Source organism: Centropristis striata, chromosome 8 (assembly GCF_030273125.1).
Source record: "Centropristis striata isolate RG_2023a ecotype Rhode Island chromosome 8, C.striata_1.0, whole genome shotgun sequence".
NCBI classification, from domain to species: domain Eukaryota; kingdom Metazoa; phylum Chordata; class Actinopteri; order Perciformes; family Serranidae; genus Centropristis; species Centropristis striata.
The window spans coordinates 31,157,808-31,176,584 of record NC_081524.1 but is presented as its reverse complement, the minus strand read 5'-3'; the positions used below and the strand labels follow the sequence as shown (position 1 = coordinate 31,176,584).

General features: G+C 42.0%; 1 protein-coding gene across 1 annotated transcript; it reads left to right on the top strand.

Moving 5' to 3' along the window:
* Positions 1–2,817: 2,817 nt before the first annotated feature.
* sall3a (spalt-like transcription factor 3a) lies at positions 2,818–18,514 on the top strand. Its single transcript, XM_059340217.1, has 4 exons — positions 2,818–3,844; positions 12,514–15,669; positions 16,190–16,527; positions 16,890–18,514. Exons 1-4 carry the CDS (start codon positions 3,763–3,765, stop codon positions 17,319–17,321), a joined length of 4,008 nt encoding a protein of 1,335 aa, XP_059196200.1. The 5' UTR covers positions 2,818–3,762; the 3' UTR covers positions 17,322–18,514.
* Positions 18,515–18,777: the final 263 nt, after the last annotated feature.

Genomic DNA, 18,777 nt, shown 5'->3' with positions numbered 1-18,777 from the left:
ATGACACAATCTGACTTTCTATTCTTTTTTTACAATGACGCACGGCGACACATAAAATAATAATAAATTCAAACTGCGAGCGTCATTTACCTCTTGGTGTCTTCACGGTCCGGCCTCCTCTTCACGGTATCCGCAGTGAAAGACAGATAACCTCACGGCAGGCTGCAGAGGGAGAGAGAGAGGGAGAGAAAAGGAGAGGAGTTGTAACAGAAGTCAGCCGGTGCACTTTATGATGCAGAGAGGGCCAGTATAGAAGCCAAGTAGCCTTTTTCTTACCTTGCGACACAGATCCAGAGGGGGTGAAATGGGTAAAAATGGTTGTTTGGGTGATTACACGTTTCTCCTCTCCCACCCTCCCTCCCTTCCTTCCTCCATCCCTCACCCTCACCCTCCCCATCCCACTTCTCTTCCACCAGCAGCGCTCTCCCCTCTCTCGGTGAATAGAGAGAGTGGCCCCGTTGAAATAGCCTCTATGGGGCTCCAGCTATGCAGCAACACAGCCTTTACAGTGCTTTAAGGGTTCAAAGATGCCTCTGGGGCGCATCCGGTATCAGCGGTATCATAAATCAAACGCGCATTTTTCCATTGTAGTACATTAAAGAGCTATTCATTTGCTGTAATTTAGCTTTTAGAAATCATTTTTTATAGTCCATAGAGGGATGGACCTTTTTACATTCAATCCACTGTTATGTTAGGAAATTATGGGATGGGTGCAACATTTCTGTCACTCAAAAAAAACAAAAAAAAAATCACACAAAATTAATTACTTTCCTAGAAGTCCAAGCTGCTTGGCAAACCTGATCACTCTGGATCTTCCTCCCTCCCTCTATTTTTCTCTCTCTGTATGTGTGTGTGTGTGTAGTCTATACCGGATTAAATGGCACCTCGTCTTAAATGGCACCTTGCCTCGTTTCCCCTCTCCTTTCATCATCAGCAAAATAAAGATTAGGCCTACAGAGGGAAGATTGTAAAGGCTCGCCTTTAGAGGCGCAGGGATCTTCATTCCTCCGCCTTTGTGATGATATTGATGATGATGATGGCCAAGTGGACAGTTTGATTTTTGTGTGGCGAGCTAGTTATAAAGAATCAATATTATATCAAGGGGGTAACTTTGGTGATAAAGGACTTCAGCCACTCTGGCTATTCATCATAAGTCTGTAGCAAGCAGATAGGTCAAAAGAAATTATATTGCTCTAAAGAGTGTGTCTCCTTATCTCTCAGTACCAGGGGAGTGGAGGACACGCCGATCGATACAGTAGCTGCCGTATACTCCTTGCAATTATCAATAGCTGATTTTGTCTTCCTGGGGCTGCATCTATTAATACCAGATAATAACAGCCTTTTGGACATAACTTCCAAAGGGGATGATGGAAGGAGAAGGAGAGAGGAAAAAGAAGGGGGAAAAAGAAAGTTTGTTCACAGGACGACCTTGTTGTCAACAGATTTGTCTCTCATATGAGGTGCACACAGGGGAATAGACAAGTCAAACAGACAGGAGGGAGAGGGAGGGGGAGGGGGGAAGGCTGAGCTCCCAACTAACTGAAAAAAAAGCTCAGGATTCATGGTTACAGTAAAATGGTTCGCAATTTATATAGAAATTCGTTCTTACGCGCTGGAACAAAATACCAGAGCCATGGGATTATATTTGAACATCTTTAATAACTTACAATATTACAACAAATTATTATGTAATTTAAGGAGACCTATTTTATGTCAAATTATGACGTGTGTAGTGTGAAACAATAGGGGAATAACTTTACGTTGTATATAAATCATTTTTAATCAATCAGAAATATGCAAGATTTTCGGTCTAATTTACATGCCATTCGGTCTTCATCCTTTTAATCCCTCTCCCATTAATGTGCATCCGGATTTTAATGCAAAAAGAAATGTGCAAAGTAAAGGGACAATGTGTTTATTTAGCACCACAACGAGCTGAAGCGTAATGTTCCTGTTGTCGTTTTTTAAACAGAAGAGAGAAGGGAAAACAATCTTATAAAGCACAAAAACATACATTATTATGTTTATGTGATGTTTTAATGGACAATACAGTCTTACATGACGCTATGATTGAAATAATTGTATTATTTATTTATTTACATTAAATAAGTAAGATAAGATTACTTTCACCAATGATACATTTCATCTCCAGTCGTGTCAACCGTGCGTTAAATGTCCATAAACTATACAATAAAGTTACATAAAGGTAGGAAGTTGTGATATAAAGCCTACCGTGGAGCCACAACAATCGCCGCTCCCATAAAAAAAATAGTCTGCGAGATAAATATGACAGGCTATCCCTCACAGAACTGTGAGATATTATATGATGGGAGGTCAAATCTGGGTGTTCACACTGGCAGTGTGAGGACGATCCATTGAACAGTAACGTGGTGGTACATCCTAGTGGTGGCTGAAAGCAATGGGCTGAACCTCAGCTTTAGGGGGTTAACTCTCACACACAGCGCAGTCCCCTACACATACGGAGCCATGCCCAGCACCGAGAGACCGATAGCGCGACTGGTCTGCCTAGAAGATAACTTCAAAGTTGGCTTCCATGTGAGCCCGCGTGATGACAGGAGGAGAAAACACTGAAGTTGATGTTTAAATTTGGAGAAGAAGCCGCGTTTGAGTGTTTGGCGACAAAAAATATTCAGAAAAGACACTTTTTTTGGAGAGCGCACCGAAGCGAAGGCGCAACCCGGGAGCTAAAACACGGCGAGAGGAGGAGGAGGACGAAGGGGACTTCACCGCGATCACAAACACTGAAGAGACTTCTCTTTAGCGGGACAGATGAGTTTTTGATCACTTTGGCATCATTGTGACGGAGAGGAGAGGAGGACGCTTTCTCGGAAGACGCGCGTCAAAGTTTGGAGAGCGGAGCTGCGCCATTAGAAAAAACAACAACCCTGGTAACAATGTACTGCTATTGTCAAGAACTTTACTTGTCCCGTCCACTTTCCGGTTATCGGTGCACCAAGTCAAACCGCAGCTACTTTACCGGAAACGTGTCCATCAAGAGCAAACTTTAACATCTCAGAGACTGTAAACACCGCTTCACTCGAGTCCAATTCAGGAGGTGCGTGTGCAAGCCGCAAAGAGATTAAAAAAGTTACCGAGAGAGAGAGAAAGTGCGAGCCAAGCTCTCGAGATAGACTTTATGAGACTTTGTGAGGTAGAAGTGGGATCCTAAAGGTCAGAGTGATGAAGATACGTGGAGGAGGAACGCGGCGGTGAATCCTCAGCACTTGTGCGCTTCGTGAAAGGAAAAAAAGGGAGAAGACCCCCCCGTGAGCTGGGCATAACAAGAGATTTGGTGTGTTGTGTTGTTGGGGGGGAGGCTGGATAGTAAAGAGAAAAGAGACGGATAAAGTCTGAGAGTGAAGCGGCTAATTGCTTAGTCCGTCCCTCATTACCATATCCAATGCGCGTCCGCTGGACTCCAGCCAATCCTCCCCACCTTCACACGGTGCCATTAATCGCGAGGCATTATTCACTATCGTAATTATTATACCGACATGCGCAATCCAACGCACAGCAACAGCAGCGGCAGCAGCAGCAACACCGGCTAATTTCTGATTTTTTTTTTTTTTTTTTTTGTATCTACCCCCTCTCTCTTCTCCAGCTATCAGACTATTTGCGAACTTTTTTTTGAGCGTGTGTGTGTTGATTCATTCGCTCTTCGCTGATGTATCTGCAAAACGCAGAGACATCACGGAGCGCAAAAGCAGCAGCAGCATCGCCAGCACTGACGCCAGCAGCAGCATGTCCCGACGCAAGCAAGCCAAGCCGCAGCACCTCAAGTCGGACGAGGATCCCGCACTAGCCGGGGTGATCTCCGAGCACGGTGAGTGGATGCGATCAGCTGAGCTCTCTGCTTTCCAAAGTTCCCCTGCTCACTGCTCTGCATAACACTGCTGCTGGCTCTCACTTTAGCCTGTTTTTAGAAGCTTTCTTTAACTTCTACCTTTAAGAAAAACTCGTGGATTTATTTGGATTGGCATTAATATTTATTTTTACATAAAAATGCGGTAAATTGTCATATAATCCATTTTAATACAGTTATTTAGTAGGCTATAGGGACGATTCGGGTTTAAGAAGTTTGTTTTATTCCCAAACATCACATGACTTTTAAGATTAATGTAATTTATGAATATTTACAGCAGTTTGCAATATTTATATTACACGCTGAGGCCTTTTTGAAAGCTGATTTTTTTTTTAAAAAGGGATTATTTTAATAATGAACTTTATGTCAAATAGCGATTTTTCTTAAATACCTTTTTGAAATTTTGGACGTGCATGCGCGCGCACTAAAATGCATGTACAATACACAATTTGAGAAGAAGCATATTTGTCACTCTTTTTTAGCTGTAAAATTATTAACTCCGCAGATATACGTAAATCGTGTAATAATGTTTATTTTTCATAATTTAAAAATTAAACTGTTTAAATGTAATTTTATAGGTTTTATTTTCTTTGTCCCTGAGCGCCTGTCTGCCTCCCCGAGTAGCTAAAATGCGGATTCTGTTGCAGGTCGAAGCCTTGTTTTGTTATGGAAATGTTTTTGTTTACCCCCCTCACATAAATTTAGCACACTTGATTTGTTCCCTTTTGCTCACAATGTCGACAAGATCGGTTGACAGGGCTCGTCCTCGCCATGTGGGAGAAAAAAAGGCTCATTCATCTTTTATTCTGTACTCAGCCTCTCGCGCAATAAAACGATCATTATAGAGTTAAAGTCACATCTGAAGCAAGGCGTAGGAATTATAGGAAATACATCCCAACTGTAGAAATATTATTGTTGCTGCTCTATAGTGCAAACATCCTCTTATTCATGCTTGTTTTTAATTTAAAATTATTTTAAATTGTAGTGTTTTTAATTGCTGCATTTTATATAAAAACATATTGCAATGAATGCAAAAAAATATTTGATTTATGAGAAATAAGATAAATTAATTCCATCATTTTACTAACATCAATAGCACTGCTTTTCCCTATTAACATCAACACTTTTTGATGTATTTCTTTTTAAAGCTGGCAACAAATCACTGCTATTATTTATACCTCACCATGTAGACTCATGTTGGCAAACACACTGACACACACACACACACACACACACACACACACACACGCACACACACACTCAGTCACACACACACACACACACACACACACACACACACACACACACACACAGTCACACACACACACACACACACACACACACACTTTGCAGGGCTTCTTTACAATAGAAAAGCGTGATGTAATCTCTGGGGAGCAGCTCTCTTTGCATGGGGAAATGTTGGTGTGAGGAGGGGAAGCACACTGATGACTCTTGGCTCTTTTGTCCGATTTACTCTGTAATTTCAGGGCGTTTCGCATTTGAACACAAACACTGTGGGTTGTTTTTTTATGTTCGAGATAAGCTTTCGTAGATTTTGGTGAGAAATGTCCATCAGGTTGCTCTCCTGTAGGATCATGGAATGAAAAGTGCTTTTTTCCTGTCATAGAATCCGGATGATTTCATTTAAAAATCCTTATTGCTGCAGAAAACACTCTAAAAGCAGATCCAGCATGAGAGTAAATACGTGTAGAATAAGAAAAAATCCATACACTCTTTTCTGCATTTCCTTTCTAGCTTTAAAATAAAACACACACACACAGTGTGTTGTGGGTAACCTATAGCATCCACGCCATTGTGCTTAAGACTGGAAGTGGCCGAGGAATGTTTCTCGATACTGCCTCGCTTGTTTTCAGGACAGACGTTGCAGTGAAACAATCCCAAGCCTTTTTGGCAGAACACAGTGAGCCCATACACACTTAAATAAAGCTAATAACAGCATCCAAAGCTTCCTTATAGACGAGCCTGTCGGTGTATCATTGCAGCATGATCTCCGCTGCACTGTTGCCGTGCTGCAGCTTTCCTGACGACACTATCGATCGCTGGCCTTGACAAATCATTGCATATAATGTCGAAGGAATTCAAAAGTTCCAATCGTCAGTCGCTGCTTGATTTAGACTTAAAATCCATAGACATTGGGCTGCTGGTAAAGAGAAAGTCGAGCATTGGTGGGGTGTTTAAATTGAGCTCAAGGGCAACACACTTTGTCCGTTCCATGATTCGAAGTAGAAAATAACTACAAGATTAAAGGAGCTTGGGTGTAAACTTCTCCTTGTGTGGTAATTTTTTCCAAATCTTCCATTTGATGTGACCTTTTTGTGTGGATTTCTCTCACTCTGCTGTCCACTGCAGCTCACCGAGGTTCTCTTTAATGTCCCTGAAAAGATGAAAAACTAAAATCAAGTGCCAACAAGCCCTTGTCTGGCATATCATCTCCCCCTCAGGCCTTCCGAACACTTGCCCCCTTGGGGCATTGGGGGTTGTGTGTGTGTGTGTGTGTGTGTGTTAGGATGGGAAGAGCAGAAGGAGGAGAAGGAAGAGAGGGGGGTCTGCTTAGGAGTGCTTTTATAAAGCTTGCTGACTTAACCTTTGTCTAGCCCCGGCCAGCCAGGTCCTGCCGCTAGATGTCAAGCTCCTTGTACAATTAGAACATGTGTGCCGTTGACCTTGGCAGCACAGCTTATTCTCGTGTCCTAGAAAGTGTGAACAGCGACGGGGCTTTTTATCTCGCCACCGCCTCCTCTGCATCCTGTGTCTTTGAAGGTGTGCATGTGGAGTGTGTGGGAGGCGGTGGCGTACATATTGCATTTGAGGAAGGGACATTTCCCCAGCTATAAACGTACAGGATCTATTTCAGCCGAGAAAAGTACATTTTGGTTGCAAAAATGATATTTTACCTCAGGAAAGACACTGAACAGGTGGAAGACCACAAATGTGGTTTCATTTACTGTCAGAATGTTGAATTCTCCCTCACAAAGTTTAACTTCTCCTTTCTCCACAGCATCATATTAGAGGCAGGAATGTACATAGTTATGAGGTGCAAGAAAAAAAAATCTAATACAGTGAGGAAATCCCCGCTGACAGTGACAACATGGTTCCCCCTGCAGTGGGCCTTTGTTTGGCTTTTGTTTTAATCCCCTCTCACCATTGGGTGCAGGCCTCTGGACCACCCACATAGTTGTGCCAAAGATGTCTTCAAGAAGGCACTCAAATATGGCCGTGTCCTAATTACTTCTCAGCACCGAAAACACACACAAACAAGTAATATCCTGATTGAGAGGAAAGAACCTGACAGGACTCTTTAACATTCGACAAAGCAGCAGATTTAGAGGAAGATAACAGCCATGAAGTGGAGGGGTGAATTTTGGCATTTTTCTTAACATGGTTTTGTGTTTTTTTTAGGTGATTTTCACTGATCAGTTTCACACCTAAGATGTTGCAAAAAAAGTGTTTTTTTAACTTGAAAATTAAAATCGAACCGTTAAAAGATCACAACTAAAAACAGAAAGACTCCATTAAATATGTCTTTGGCCTGCAGAGGATGAGCCAGCATCCATTAGATCCTAAAGCCTCCTCCTCATCTCGAGCTCTTCTGTAAATCCTCATCCAGAGACAGAGAGCCGACTTGATGGGTGACACAGTCATCTGGACAGAGTGCCGTCATTGAATACTGTATTGCAAATGCTTACACAAACAAATCGTTAATGTTTTGGCTGCTTCACATCTGCAGGCAATGACAAAGGCCTCTCTGTTAGCGCAGATATGACTGTACCACTCTGCAGTAGGGCTGACCAGGCCGATGACACACACGCACACACACACACACACACACACACACACACACACACACACACACACACACACACACCCAAACACACACAGAGAACGCTCGTGCGTCTGCAAGTCTGAGGATGAATGGTATCATATGAGGAGATGCTTTAAGTGTTTATGGCCTCAAGGATGTTACTGTCCACAAACTCTGTTGAAGTGTATTGTTTATTGAAAAATACATGCAAATATTAATAGATAATATAGAGGGATTAATATGAGAATTTATACAAGTGCACTCACCAAAGTAAAATCAGGATGATATATAATACGAATGATCCCGTTCTGATATAAACTACAATATAGAAATCCCTCAATTTACACACAATGCAGCAGTCAAAATAGACGTCTGTCAAATCAACTTAGATAATAAAAATTACTTTACTTTAATGAAGGATTTTTAGAGAACAGACCAGCAGATATGTGATCAAAGAATTACAACATTTTTAATCCAGCAGGCCCGTTTTTTTTTTAATGCCCTCCCCTCCCAGCTTGGGCAGGAGCTACAGTGATGCATCTCTCTTTAAGGGTCCTAAGCTATCCCCAGATGCTGGAGAAGAATGCATTTTAAAGGAGCAGAAGGAGGGGCGGTTCTAGTAAGCCTGTAAGTGCAGGCCCTTTTTGGAGATTACTGTAAAGGAAATGAAAAATCTCACAGGTTTTAAGATTAAAAAATATCTTAAATGTAGGACACAATACACTTCAAATGACCCCCTTTTTAAAATGCGATAGCGACGACTTTACCTTAACACAGAGTAAATGTTACCAGTGTCATTGTCTCTGAGTGTGTTCATTAAAAGAATCTGGAAATTGTTAAGAATGGGAGAATTTGTAATTGCTCAATGCTTCGCTCAATGCTCGGCTCTGTGGCTTTCACAGAATCAGTGGAAAGCATGAATAGCTCATCTGATATAATATGTCAGATTAGCGGTTTCAGTTAGCATGCCAAAGATTGCTGAGTGAGATAGCGGACACACAGATTCAACGTCTACAATCCCCCTATTGACTGCGTCCAGCTTAATATTTGCATCTGAGTAAATGAAGACTCTTAAAGGAATGAAAAAAGGATTGGATTTTTTTTTTCATCCTTTCCTTTCTCATGCTATAGGAAAATCAATACCCCCCCCCCATCGCACGCACACACACACACACACACACGCACACACACACACACACACACGCACACACACACTTTTCACTGTCTTGCAAACATAAAAAAAATGCAAAATGTCACCTTTACACAGCTGAACAACTCGATGGCACCCCACTGTTTCAAAAGTAAAGGGTGATTTTGAATGCAAATTGTATAATTTTGAGCTTGTTGGCATTAACAGTGTTATAACATCTCCAAAAAAGCATAAAAATAATCAAGTGGCACACTGGTGTGTTCTGCATTGTAATATTGAGCAATTATAGCAATGTTAAAACTATCAGAAAACACAGAAAATCCCACAACTGAATCACTGAATGCTGCCTTATATCTTATTAAATGGACAGTGTGAGTCATAGTGTTAACATATTAAGGGTGTAATATTCTCCACAATATTCATTTTAATGTGCTTACAATGAGGGTTAATGCCGAGCAGAAAGACCATTTTCAAATAAAAACAAGGAATTTAAAATGTTATCCACAAAATACCATTTAAAGTTAACATTTTCTGTATTTTTAGGTCACAAAAAATATCTCTGCACAGAGGACATTTAACACAGAAGGCCTGTGCAAGCACACTTATACACACTACAGGTATTTATTCCCCACTCCCAGCAAAAAGCATGTGTATGTGTGTATATGTGGTGTTTTTTAGGTGTTTATCTGCTCTTTGTCTGCCTACATATGTGTGTGTGAAGAAACGTGTCAGCGTGTGTGTGTGAGGTCAGAGGCATACAAAGGCCCCCACTTGTAATTGTATGAATGAATAAAAGAGATTGACAGTAATACCATTCTAATAACTAATCAGCTCAACACAATGCCTACTCATTTGCGTTGACCTTTCAACCCTCAATTATGGAAATGAGTTCTGCTGTCCGCTGCTGGGCTAAGGAGATTTTTAGCCTGCTGTCACGTGTCATTACCACTCACTTGCTCCTTTTCTCTTGTGGTAAATAACATTGTATATTATAGAAATTAAGAAAATATATATTTTATTTATTTGAATGGAATTTTTAGTAACAGTTTCCTGACTTGTGACTATAAAAGGGAGGTGACATTGAGATTGCAAAGTAGAAATAATGCACAACCCAAACTGAAAATGTATACGATTATACATTTTTTCCCCCTTTTAATCTTTTTTTTCTGATTTAACCTGGCAACATACATGATGAAGTAAAATAATATCTTGTTTTGTCAGCCCACCCCCCAGTGAGGAAGAGAACACGGAGGCTGTCCAAAGCCTTTCTGTTGATAATTAATTAAGTTACAGACACCAGACCTTGATAGCTCATGCCCCCTTTGGCCAGAAATTACAGGAGGAGTGATGAATTTCTTCACTAATGAGTCACTGTAATTGGCACAAATGCTTCATGTCTGCCTCACTATGGCTCGCTCCATTTAACCTTTGAAATTAGTGTAAGCACTGTATGAATCTCATGATTACTCATCTGCAACACATAGTAGGACCTTAAATGACGAGTAAACATGTGCGGTCTGTAATGTGCAATAATTTTTTTTAGCCATTTTAAGAGGTTTCGTCACTGTTGATGTGTATTTTTATCTCTTACATTTGGAACTCAGGCCTTTTGGCCTGTTGGTGAGTTGTAATTCTTTGATTTGTGGAAGCAATTTGCATAAATGTTATCATTTCTTTTAGTTACTTTGTTAAGAAAAGTTATTATTAAGTGTGTTTTTAGACATACGATCACATATATACGTACATACTTTTTTTTTTGCTAATGGCTATGAGACTAAATTATTTATTAACTCACCTTAGAACTATCAACTCAACCTTGTGTACAGCAGCATTTTTAGAATGACCATCTTTTCATACAATAAATCACATTTATTTGCGATAATGCCTATGAAATTGTCCTAATATTTTTTTAACAGTGTAATGTGTATATGCAACAGCCTAATTTATAGATAAATAGTTATAGTACCAGATACATGATGACTCTTTTAGTATAAACTGAGCAGGAGACTCTGAAATAAAGTGTGTTCAGGTTGCTGTGGCAGTGATTGAGTACGCTCGTAATGAAAGGTAAATGTGTATACGTCCACATATGCACTGATAGAGTGTAACTACGCTTGAACACAAAAAATAAACATACAAGGGAGGCCATTTTTACATGGTTTTGATCAGGTGTGAATTGGGTCCATGCTCGGAGCTCGTGTCCGCTTGTTTGACTCTTGATGGTTGCCTGTGGAAGAGGAAGTGGCTTCCTGCAACTGTGATTAAACATGTGTAACTAATCAGAGACGTTGCTGCCATGGCACTAGCATGTAATTTGTTGAGTCTTATTTCAGAGAGCATGGGAGGAGAGAGAGAGAGAGAGAAAAAAAAAATTAACACTGGGAATTTTGTAACTGAAAGGTAGTGTTTTGTATTTCAAAACATTTAAAAAAACATTTCAAAGTTGGCTAATTTCAAATTGTAGATATGTGTATATTTGTTATATTTAGGGCTGGCCGTTATTGTCAAAATCCTCTGTCCTGATATAGGTAATTTCATGTCTGGATAACAATATATAAATCAGGATATAGCATGTTTTCTGGTAATTCAACATATAAATCGTCTCAATGAAATAACCAGATGGTAAAGTCTATTTTTTATAGATAAATTAATTAAATACTTCACAGTGACAAATACTCTCTAATTTTCGATAAAAATTAGCACAACAGTTTCAAGTGAAATTATAGAGAAAAAAATAAATATGTTTACAGGCGGGTTATGTTTACAGGCAGAGGATTCAGATTATGGCATAAGTTTGGCTTAATGGTATTCCTATATGCAGAATCCTTGAAAAATAAAGCTGAAAAAATAAATGCTTGTTAATATCAATTTATACAATATAATAGTGTATCAGGATATCTCAATATATGATCTCATCATAATGTGATTTTATTGAAAGAAGATAAATTACCTTTTTGAATTATGGCCCAGTCCTAGTTGCACATATTTGAAATGATCCAGTAAAATAGTGAATAGTGCAGGACAAGTGCTAGATTCAACAGTTCTCTGCTTTTACTTTTGACAACACAATTATCTTGACGTCATAACTAAAGAGTATTCCAGACCAGATTCCCTTCCATAGCTCCAGGGCTAAAGTATTACCTTTGCAATGCTAAATGGAAAGGCCCTGGCATTTGAAATTCAGGTGGAAATGACTGGGCTTGATAGCAGAGGGGAATCCTAATGGGGCCATCAAAGTCCTGATTTGTACCCAACAGATGAGGCAGCTGTGAATTGTATGAAATATTGGAAATCAATAGGTTCTATGGAATTTCATTAAGCGGCAGTATCCACAATTGATAGGCCCTCATAATTTGATGGATTGCACAAAGAAAATTATTAGCTGGCTCTATGGAGAGGTGCGAATGCACAAACCTGGGTCTTGAGAATTGGTGAACTAGGGCAATTTGTTCAGAGTAAAAAAAAAAAAAAAGAATATTGATTTTGGTTATGTTAAAAGAGAGAAAAAAATCAAAGGTTAAATCTTTTCAGCACTGCACTGCAAAATATGTGTGGATTCTTTATTGATTATTTATTCATTAATTCTTCTTTTTTTTGCTCCCTCCTCCCTTTTTTCTACCCCCCTCCACCCTTCCCAACCCCCTCCCCTGTCTTTAGCCCGAGGTGAGGTGCTGGAAGATGCCGACAGTGGAAACGAGAGCCGCAGCGGCAGTGAAGAGACACATGTATGTGAGAAGTGTTGCGCTGAGTTCTTCAAGTGGTCAGACTTCTGTGAACATTTAAAGAGTTGCACCAAAAACCCCCTGGTGCTCATAGTGAATGACAATGAGAACACGCCTAACCCGTCCCAAGAGTACCCTGCAGAACTCTCCCCTGTACCCAGCTGCCCGAGCGAGCAGGCTGACAGCGAGGACCCCAGGGAGGGCAGCCACAGTCCTGCTGGTGAGGGGGATGACATCCCAGAGACAGCAACCTTAAACGGGGTCAGTGTCCTAGAAAAGGAGGACGAGCAGATGGAGCTAGAGCTTTCACCAGAAAAAAATATGGATCTTGAAGAGACAGATGTGACATCCCCTGAGCCAGACGGCTCCCTACCTCAGCTCAATGATGTCGTCCCTTCCACTGTTACAAGCTACGCCATGCCAAGCACCAATGTTACCTTGGAGACCCTGCATGGCACCCGGGTTGCAGTTGCCCAGTTTTCACAGAGTGTAAGGGCAGCAGCGGGAAGTGGGGTTTCCACCATGGCTATTCCCATGATACTGGACCAGCTGATGGCCCTGCAGCAGCAGCAGATACACCAGCTGCAGCTGATAGAACAAATACGCAGTCAGGTGGCTCTGATGAACAGACAGTCTGCCTCACAGCCGGCTCTAAACCACCATCACAGCAATGCCGCTGGAAACCAGGGGCCTGTATCCTCTTGTGCCCCTCCTGTCGCAAGTCAGCTTCAGCTACACAACTTCATCACTCCCCCTGTCCATCAGCTGCCTGTTAGGTTGCCGGCCACTCTCAGCGGTCAAGGCCCTTCACCCCTGACCTCAGCGATAGAAGGACCTCTCTCTCAAACACCACAAAGTAGCAGTCAGCAGCCGAGCTCTTCAATACCCAACACATGCTCAAATAACCAAGTGTTCCCTTCGCAGAGTGGTACTGGATTGTCATCTCTACTGCCCTCCTGCTCATCCTCAATCACAAACGACATTAGCACTAGTAGTAGTGTAACAGGAGGTGGGGGCATCAGCAGTAGCGCAGCTATTCCCAGGAACTCCACCACCCCTCCCTCACTCAGCCACAGCAGCCTCCTGAGCTCTGCCTCCAGTCTACCGCTGATACCTCACAGCTCATCCAGCAGCGTCATCTTCCCCAACCCATTGGCCAGCATAGCAGCCACAGCCAATGCGCTTGACCCCCTATCTGCTCTGATAAAGCACCGCAAGGGGAAGCCCCCAAATGTGTCTGTGTTTGACACTAAGCCCAGCTCTGAGGACCCCTTTTTCAAGCATAAGTGTCGGTTCTGTGCCAAGGTGTTTGGCAGTGACAGCGCCCTACAGATCCACCTGCGTTCACACACTGGAGAGAGGCCCTTCAAATGTAACATATGTGGCAACCGTTTCTCCACCAAGGGCAATCTGAAAGTCCACTTCCAGAGGCACAAAGAGAAATACCCACATATTCAGATGAACCCCTACCCTGTGCCAGAGTACCTGGACAACGTGCCCACAAGCTCAGGCATACCATATGGAATGTCTTTGCCCCCAGAAAAACCTGTAACCACATGGCTGGACAGCAAACCCGTCCTCCCTACTGTTCCCACCTCAGTCGGGCTCCAGCTGCCTCCCACGCTGCCGAGTATGATGGGAGGTTTTGGGGAGTCTCCAAGCCTCACACCGCTCAACAGGTCCCCTCAGAGACCATCGCCGCCGTCAAGCGAGTGTGCATCTTTGTCCCCTAATATCGGTATTGACTCTGGCATGACCACTACTTCACCCTCCCCGAAACCCAGTCAACTCCAGAGTGATGCACCTCCTCTTTTGAAACCTGAAGGTGTTCTCCTTCCCCCAAGCTGCTCTACTCGGCCAGGAGAGAACACCACCACCACAACTACACTAACTCAAGTGGTCCTGTCCTCTACCGTCACTTCCACCACATTGTCCAACAGTGGGCAAGCCACTGAACCCATCACTAGCCCTAACTCTGCTTCCAACCCTGTCTCCCATCCTGTCCTTCCCATGCTCTCAGACCAGTTTAAGGCCAAGTTTCCTTTCGGAGGCCTCCTAGACTCTATGCAAACCTCAGAGACATCAAAGTTGCAGCAGCTTGTCGAGAACATTGACAAGAAGATGACTGACCCCAACCAGTGTGTCATCTGTCATCGCGTTCTGAGCTGCCAGAGTGCTCTCAAGATGCACTACCGTATCCACACTGGCGAGAGGCCATTCAAATGCAAGATATGTGGACGGGCATTCACCACTAAGGGAAACCTGAAAACACACTTTGGTGTCCATAGATCCAAACCCCCACTTCGGGTACAGCATTCCTGCCCTATATGTCAGAAGAAGTTCACCAATGCCGTTGTGCTGCAGCAGCACATCCGTATGCACATGGGAGGGCAGATACCCAACACCCCAGTCCCAGAGAGCCTGCAGGAGATGGACACTGACCTCTCCTTTGATGAGAAGAGCTTAGATGCAATGAGTAATTATGATGATGACCTTCTGGATGAAATGGAGCAAGCTATGGAAGATGAAGCTGACATAAAGGAGGGAGAATTAGACCCATGTAAACCATATTCACCTGGGAGCTCCCCACCAACTTCCATCATCTCCAGCATTGCTGCAATGGAGAACCAGATGAAGATGATCGACTCCACTGCCAACATGAACCGCTCGTTTGGTCAAAAGCCAATGCAGAACGGCCTCAGCTTTGGAGGAGAGAGTGATTGCTTTGCTGCTGATTCCCTGTCTGCAGCGGGGGATGCTGAAGGTCAAAGCTTGGGGAGCCCTGCTTTGTCTGAGTCCTCTGGCTCTATGCAGCATTTGTCCCCAGCCCACAGCCATTCTGAGAGCCAGCGATCCAAGTCCCCTTCTACATTCAACAATAATAACAACAGCAGTGCCATGACAGTCGACGAGGGCCTGGAGAACAATACATCTGGTATGGCAACGGTGAAGTCGGAAAAATCAGAGACCCCATCTCCGCTTTCTGCAACTGAAGGCACCGGGGCCCTTGACCTGACTGCCACTCAGCCTGGCAGGCACTTTATCAAGGAGGAGAGCCACTTCAGCATGCTGTTTCTAAATAGAGATCGAGGTGTGTATGTGCAAGATCAACTAAAATTGAATGCATTATAAGTGTATTAGATATCTTCACAGATTAAATGTGCATGAAGAGTATATACAACAATATGAAGTCATAATTATATTGCATAGAGCCCAGCTAATACACAGAAGGTTGTCTTAAACAAACAGCTATTAAATAATGTTTAACATCATTATACGTTATACATACAACTGCTTACATTTTTAACCAATCCCAAAAATTATATTTGATAAATAAAGAATAAATAAAAATAGGCAGGTGGGTTTTAAGAGGTTAATGTTATTATGTAAGTGTACAAAAATTAAATATGAATCACTTCAATCCGCTCAGAGCAGCACCAGCTTTTCATTTAGAGCTATCTGAGCTTGGGCTTCAGTAAAGAAATCTAATTTGTAATTTTTCAAAATTTGCAGCTGCCTTGCAGCCATATGTGTCTCCCAGTTTGCTAAAATACCCTGTGCAGTTTTAACATTTCAAGCATTCTAATTTTATTCTGAACTCCTTTTTTCAGGGCTGAGCACTCCTAATTTGGCCAGCACTGCATCCAACATGATCAAAATGGAAATGAATGGACACGGCAAGTCAGTGTCTCTGAGTGACAACTCTCACATGCCGGTGGGCATCCAGGTTCCTGCTGCAGCGCCCCAGTCCACCATGAGCCCCAGCATCAACCCCATGTTGGCTCCCCCACCTCCACGACGCACTCCCAAGCAGCACAACTGCCACTCGTGTGGGAAGAATTTCTCCTCAGCCAGTGCTCTGCAAATCCACGAGCGCACACACACTGGGGAAAAACCTTTTGCCTGCTCCATTTGTGGAAGGGCTTTCACCACTAAGGGGAATCTGAAGGTACGAGCCAGTTTATTACAGTATCAATTAGAATTTTACATAAATGGGGTCAATGACCTTTGGTGTACACTATGTCTCCCGCTGTACCACTTTTCCTCTCTCCTGTTTCTGGTCTCGAGGTTGAAACAGTAGCTGCTGATGGTTTTGTGATATAAGTTCACTTTATGTGAATAATTTCCAAATGCACTCTAATCTAAAGTTTTTACGTACCAAAAAATATTTTTCTAAATGAATGATTATTTGTTTTTACATTTAATTTTCCCTTCCATTCTCATCCATAAAATGTTTGTTTGTATGCCATATTTGCCTTGGATGTAGGATTTGCGATGACACACTGCTGATTATTTTCTTACTAATTTTAGGTTCACATGGGAACACACATGTGGAACAACGCTCCAGCCCGAAGGGGTCGGCGGCTGTCTGTGGAGAATCCCATGGCCCTGCTGGGTGGGGACGCCATGAAGTTCAGTGAGATGTTCCAGAAGGATCTTGCGGCTCGGGCCATGAACGTCGATCCGGGCTTCTGGAACCAGTACGCGGCTGCCATCACCAATGGGCTGGCCATGAAGAACAATGAGATCTCTGTGATCCAGAATGGAGGCATCACCCAGCTGCCTGTCAGCCTCGGCGGTGCAGGACTCACTTCATTGGGAGCCATGCCGGGAGGAATGGACCGTGTTCACACCGGCGGCAGCCCTCCAATGACGGGTATGGAGAAGGCTGGTCTGGATGTCGGGGCCAGCCGGCCCTTCTCCAGATTTATGGAGGAGAACAAAGAGATTGGGATCAATTAAAAAGACTTTTCTGTATTATTCCAAGGTAGGCGTTTGGCAAAGTCTTACAACAAGGACAGAAACTGCTGATCCAGTCTGAACTCATGCGTACTATATTATGTACAGATTAAATATTTTTTGTTTGGTTTTGGAAATATAGTATTTAGTATTGATTAGAGGTCTTTGCCTTTCACCCATTCCCTCCTCACTTGATATTTCGCCTATACGAAGAATACTTTGTCTCTTGTTTGAGAATATGTCGTCTTGCAAGATTTGCATGGTACTTATTGGTTTTTATCAGTACGTTTGACTGCTTTTATGAATTCCTTTGAAAACCAGGATCCTGCCTCATTAATGATGGGCAAGCATCTGATCTGAAGTTAAAGACAGTCTGGCTTTTGTCTGGCAACCTTGTTTCTGAATGCTCTTTTAAATATAAAAGGGCCGTGGATGGACTGAAGAAAAGACTCAAGTATAGTGTTTCTGTGCTCGCCTGATATTTTTTTTTCTCATGAACTAGAAAACTTGAAAAAAAATAATGTTTGAACTATTTTAATCTTTACATTTAGTCTCCCAGCATTGTCTTATAATATTGTCCTGTGTCTTTAGTATTTATGATATTGACAAAAAAGCGGGTATACAAAAATATATTTAATGGCCCAAGCATTTTATTGATCCATTTCTTTTCTAAACTGCAGGCTTCACTGATGAATATCTCTTTCAATAAAGACAGTATGTCGTTTGAGTTGAACAACAGAGAAAATGGTAGGTTTTATTTGGATATCTGTTGAGGCTATGTGTATCTCGTTACATGGTAAAGAGGCTAGAGATATCCGAAGCTGCTATGACCACAACCCTGCTTTTAACCTTTGTAAAAAGAAAAAAGAAGTGATCCTTTTGAAGAAATATCTATGTATAGAAATACAGACAAATCTAAAACAGGTATGCATATTTTGTATCACATAAAAATAGACATCATGAGTTGAGAGTATTTGTCATGTTTGTGAATGCACTTTTTAAAAACAAGACGTTTTGTCTGTGAGTTACCGTTAACCTTTTGACTGAGCTATCTATCACGTGCTGTTTTCATTGTTTCCAGCGTACCACTCCTACAATTTGCAGAGTCGGTTCTCTGTTATTGCATCTGTGCTACTCGTCAGAGTGCAAACTCATCACTCAATCAAAACCTTCTTAAATAAAAAAAAGAGAACAGGTGTGTGTGTTTGAATGGTTTCCTTTTCTGCATCATGTCTTCCCTTTTTCTGTCACCCTTTTATTTCCATAAATTAAAAGTGAAAAACCAGATCAAATCAATGACAAGGTGACTTTATTATCATCTTTATTATAGTCATTTAAATTTCTCTAAATCCTATTTTTTAAATTATGCATGATCTTTTTTAAAAATATTTTGGAGCTGAAAAGATTAAGGTGAAATAAGAGGATAAGAAAAAGTTCAGACAAGATGTCTTCTTGTCAT

What these genes read in the sequence shown, in the direction of transcription:
- sall3a (XM_059340217.1), top strand. Translation starts at nt 3,763, where the DNA reads ATGTCCCGACGCAAGCAAGCCAAGCCGCAGCACCTCAAGTCGGACGAG. An exon ending in GTTTCTAAATAGAGATCGAG is followed by an intron (nt 15,670 to 16,189) that starts GTGTGTATGTGC and finishes TCCTTTTTTCAG; the next exon opens with GGCTGAGCACTCCTAATTTG. An exon ending in CCACTAAGGGGAATCTGAAG is followed by an intron (nt 16,528 to 16,889) that starts GTACGAGCCAGT and finishes TACTAATTTTAG; the next exon opens with GTTCACATGGGAACACACAT.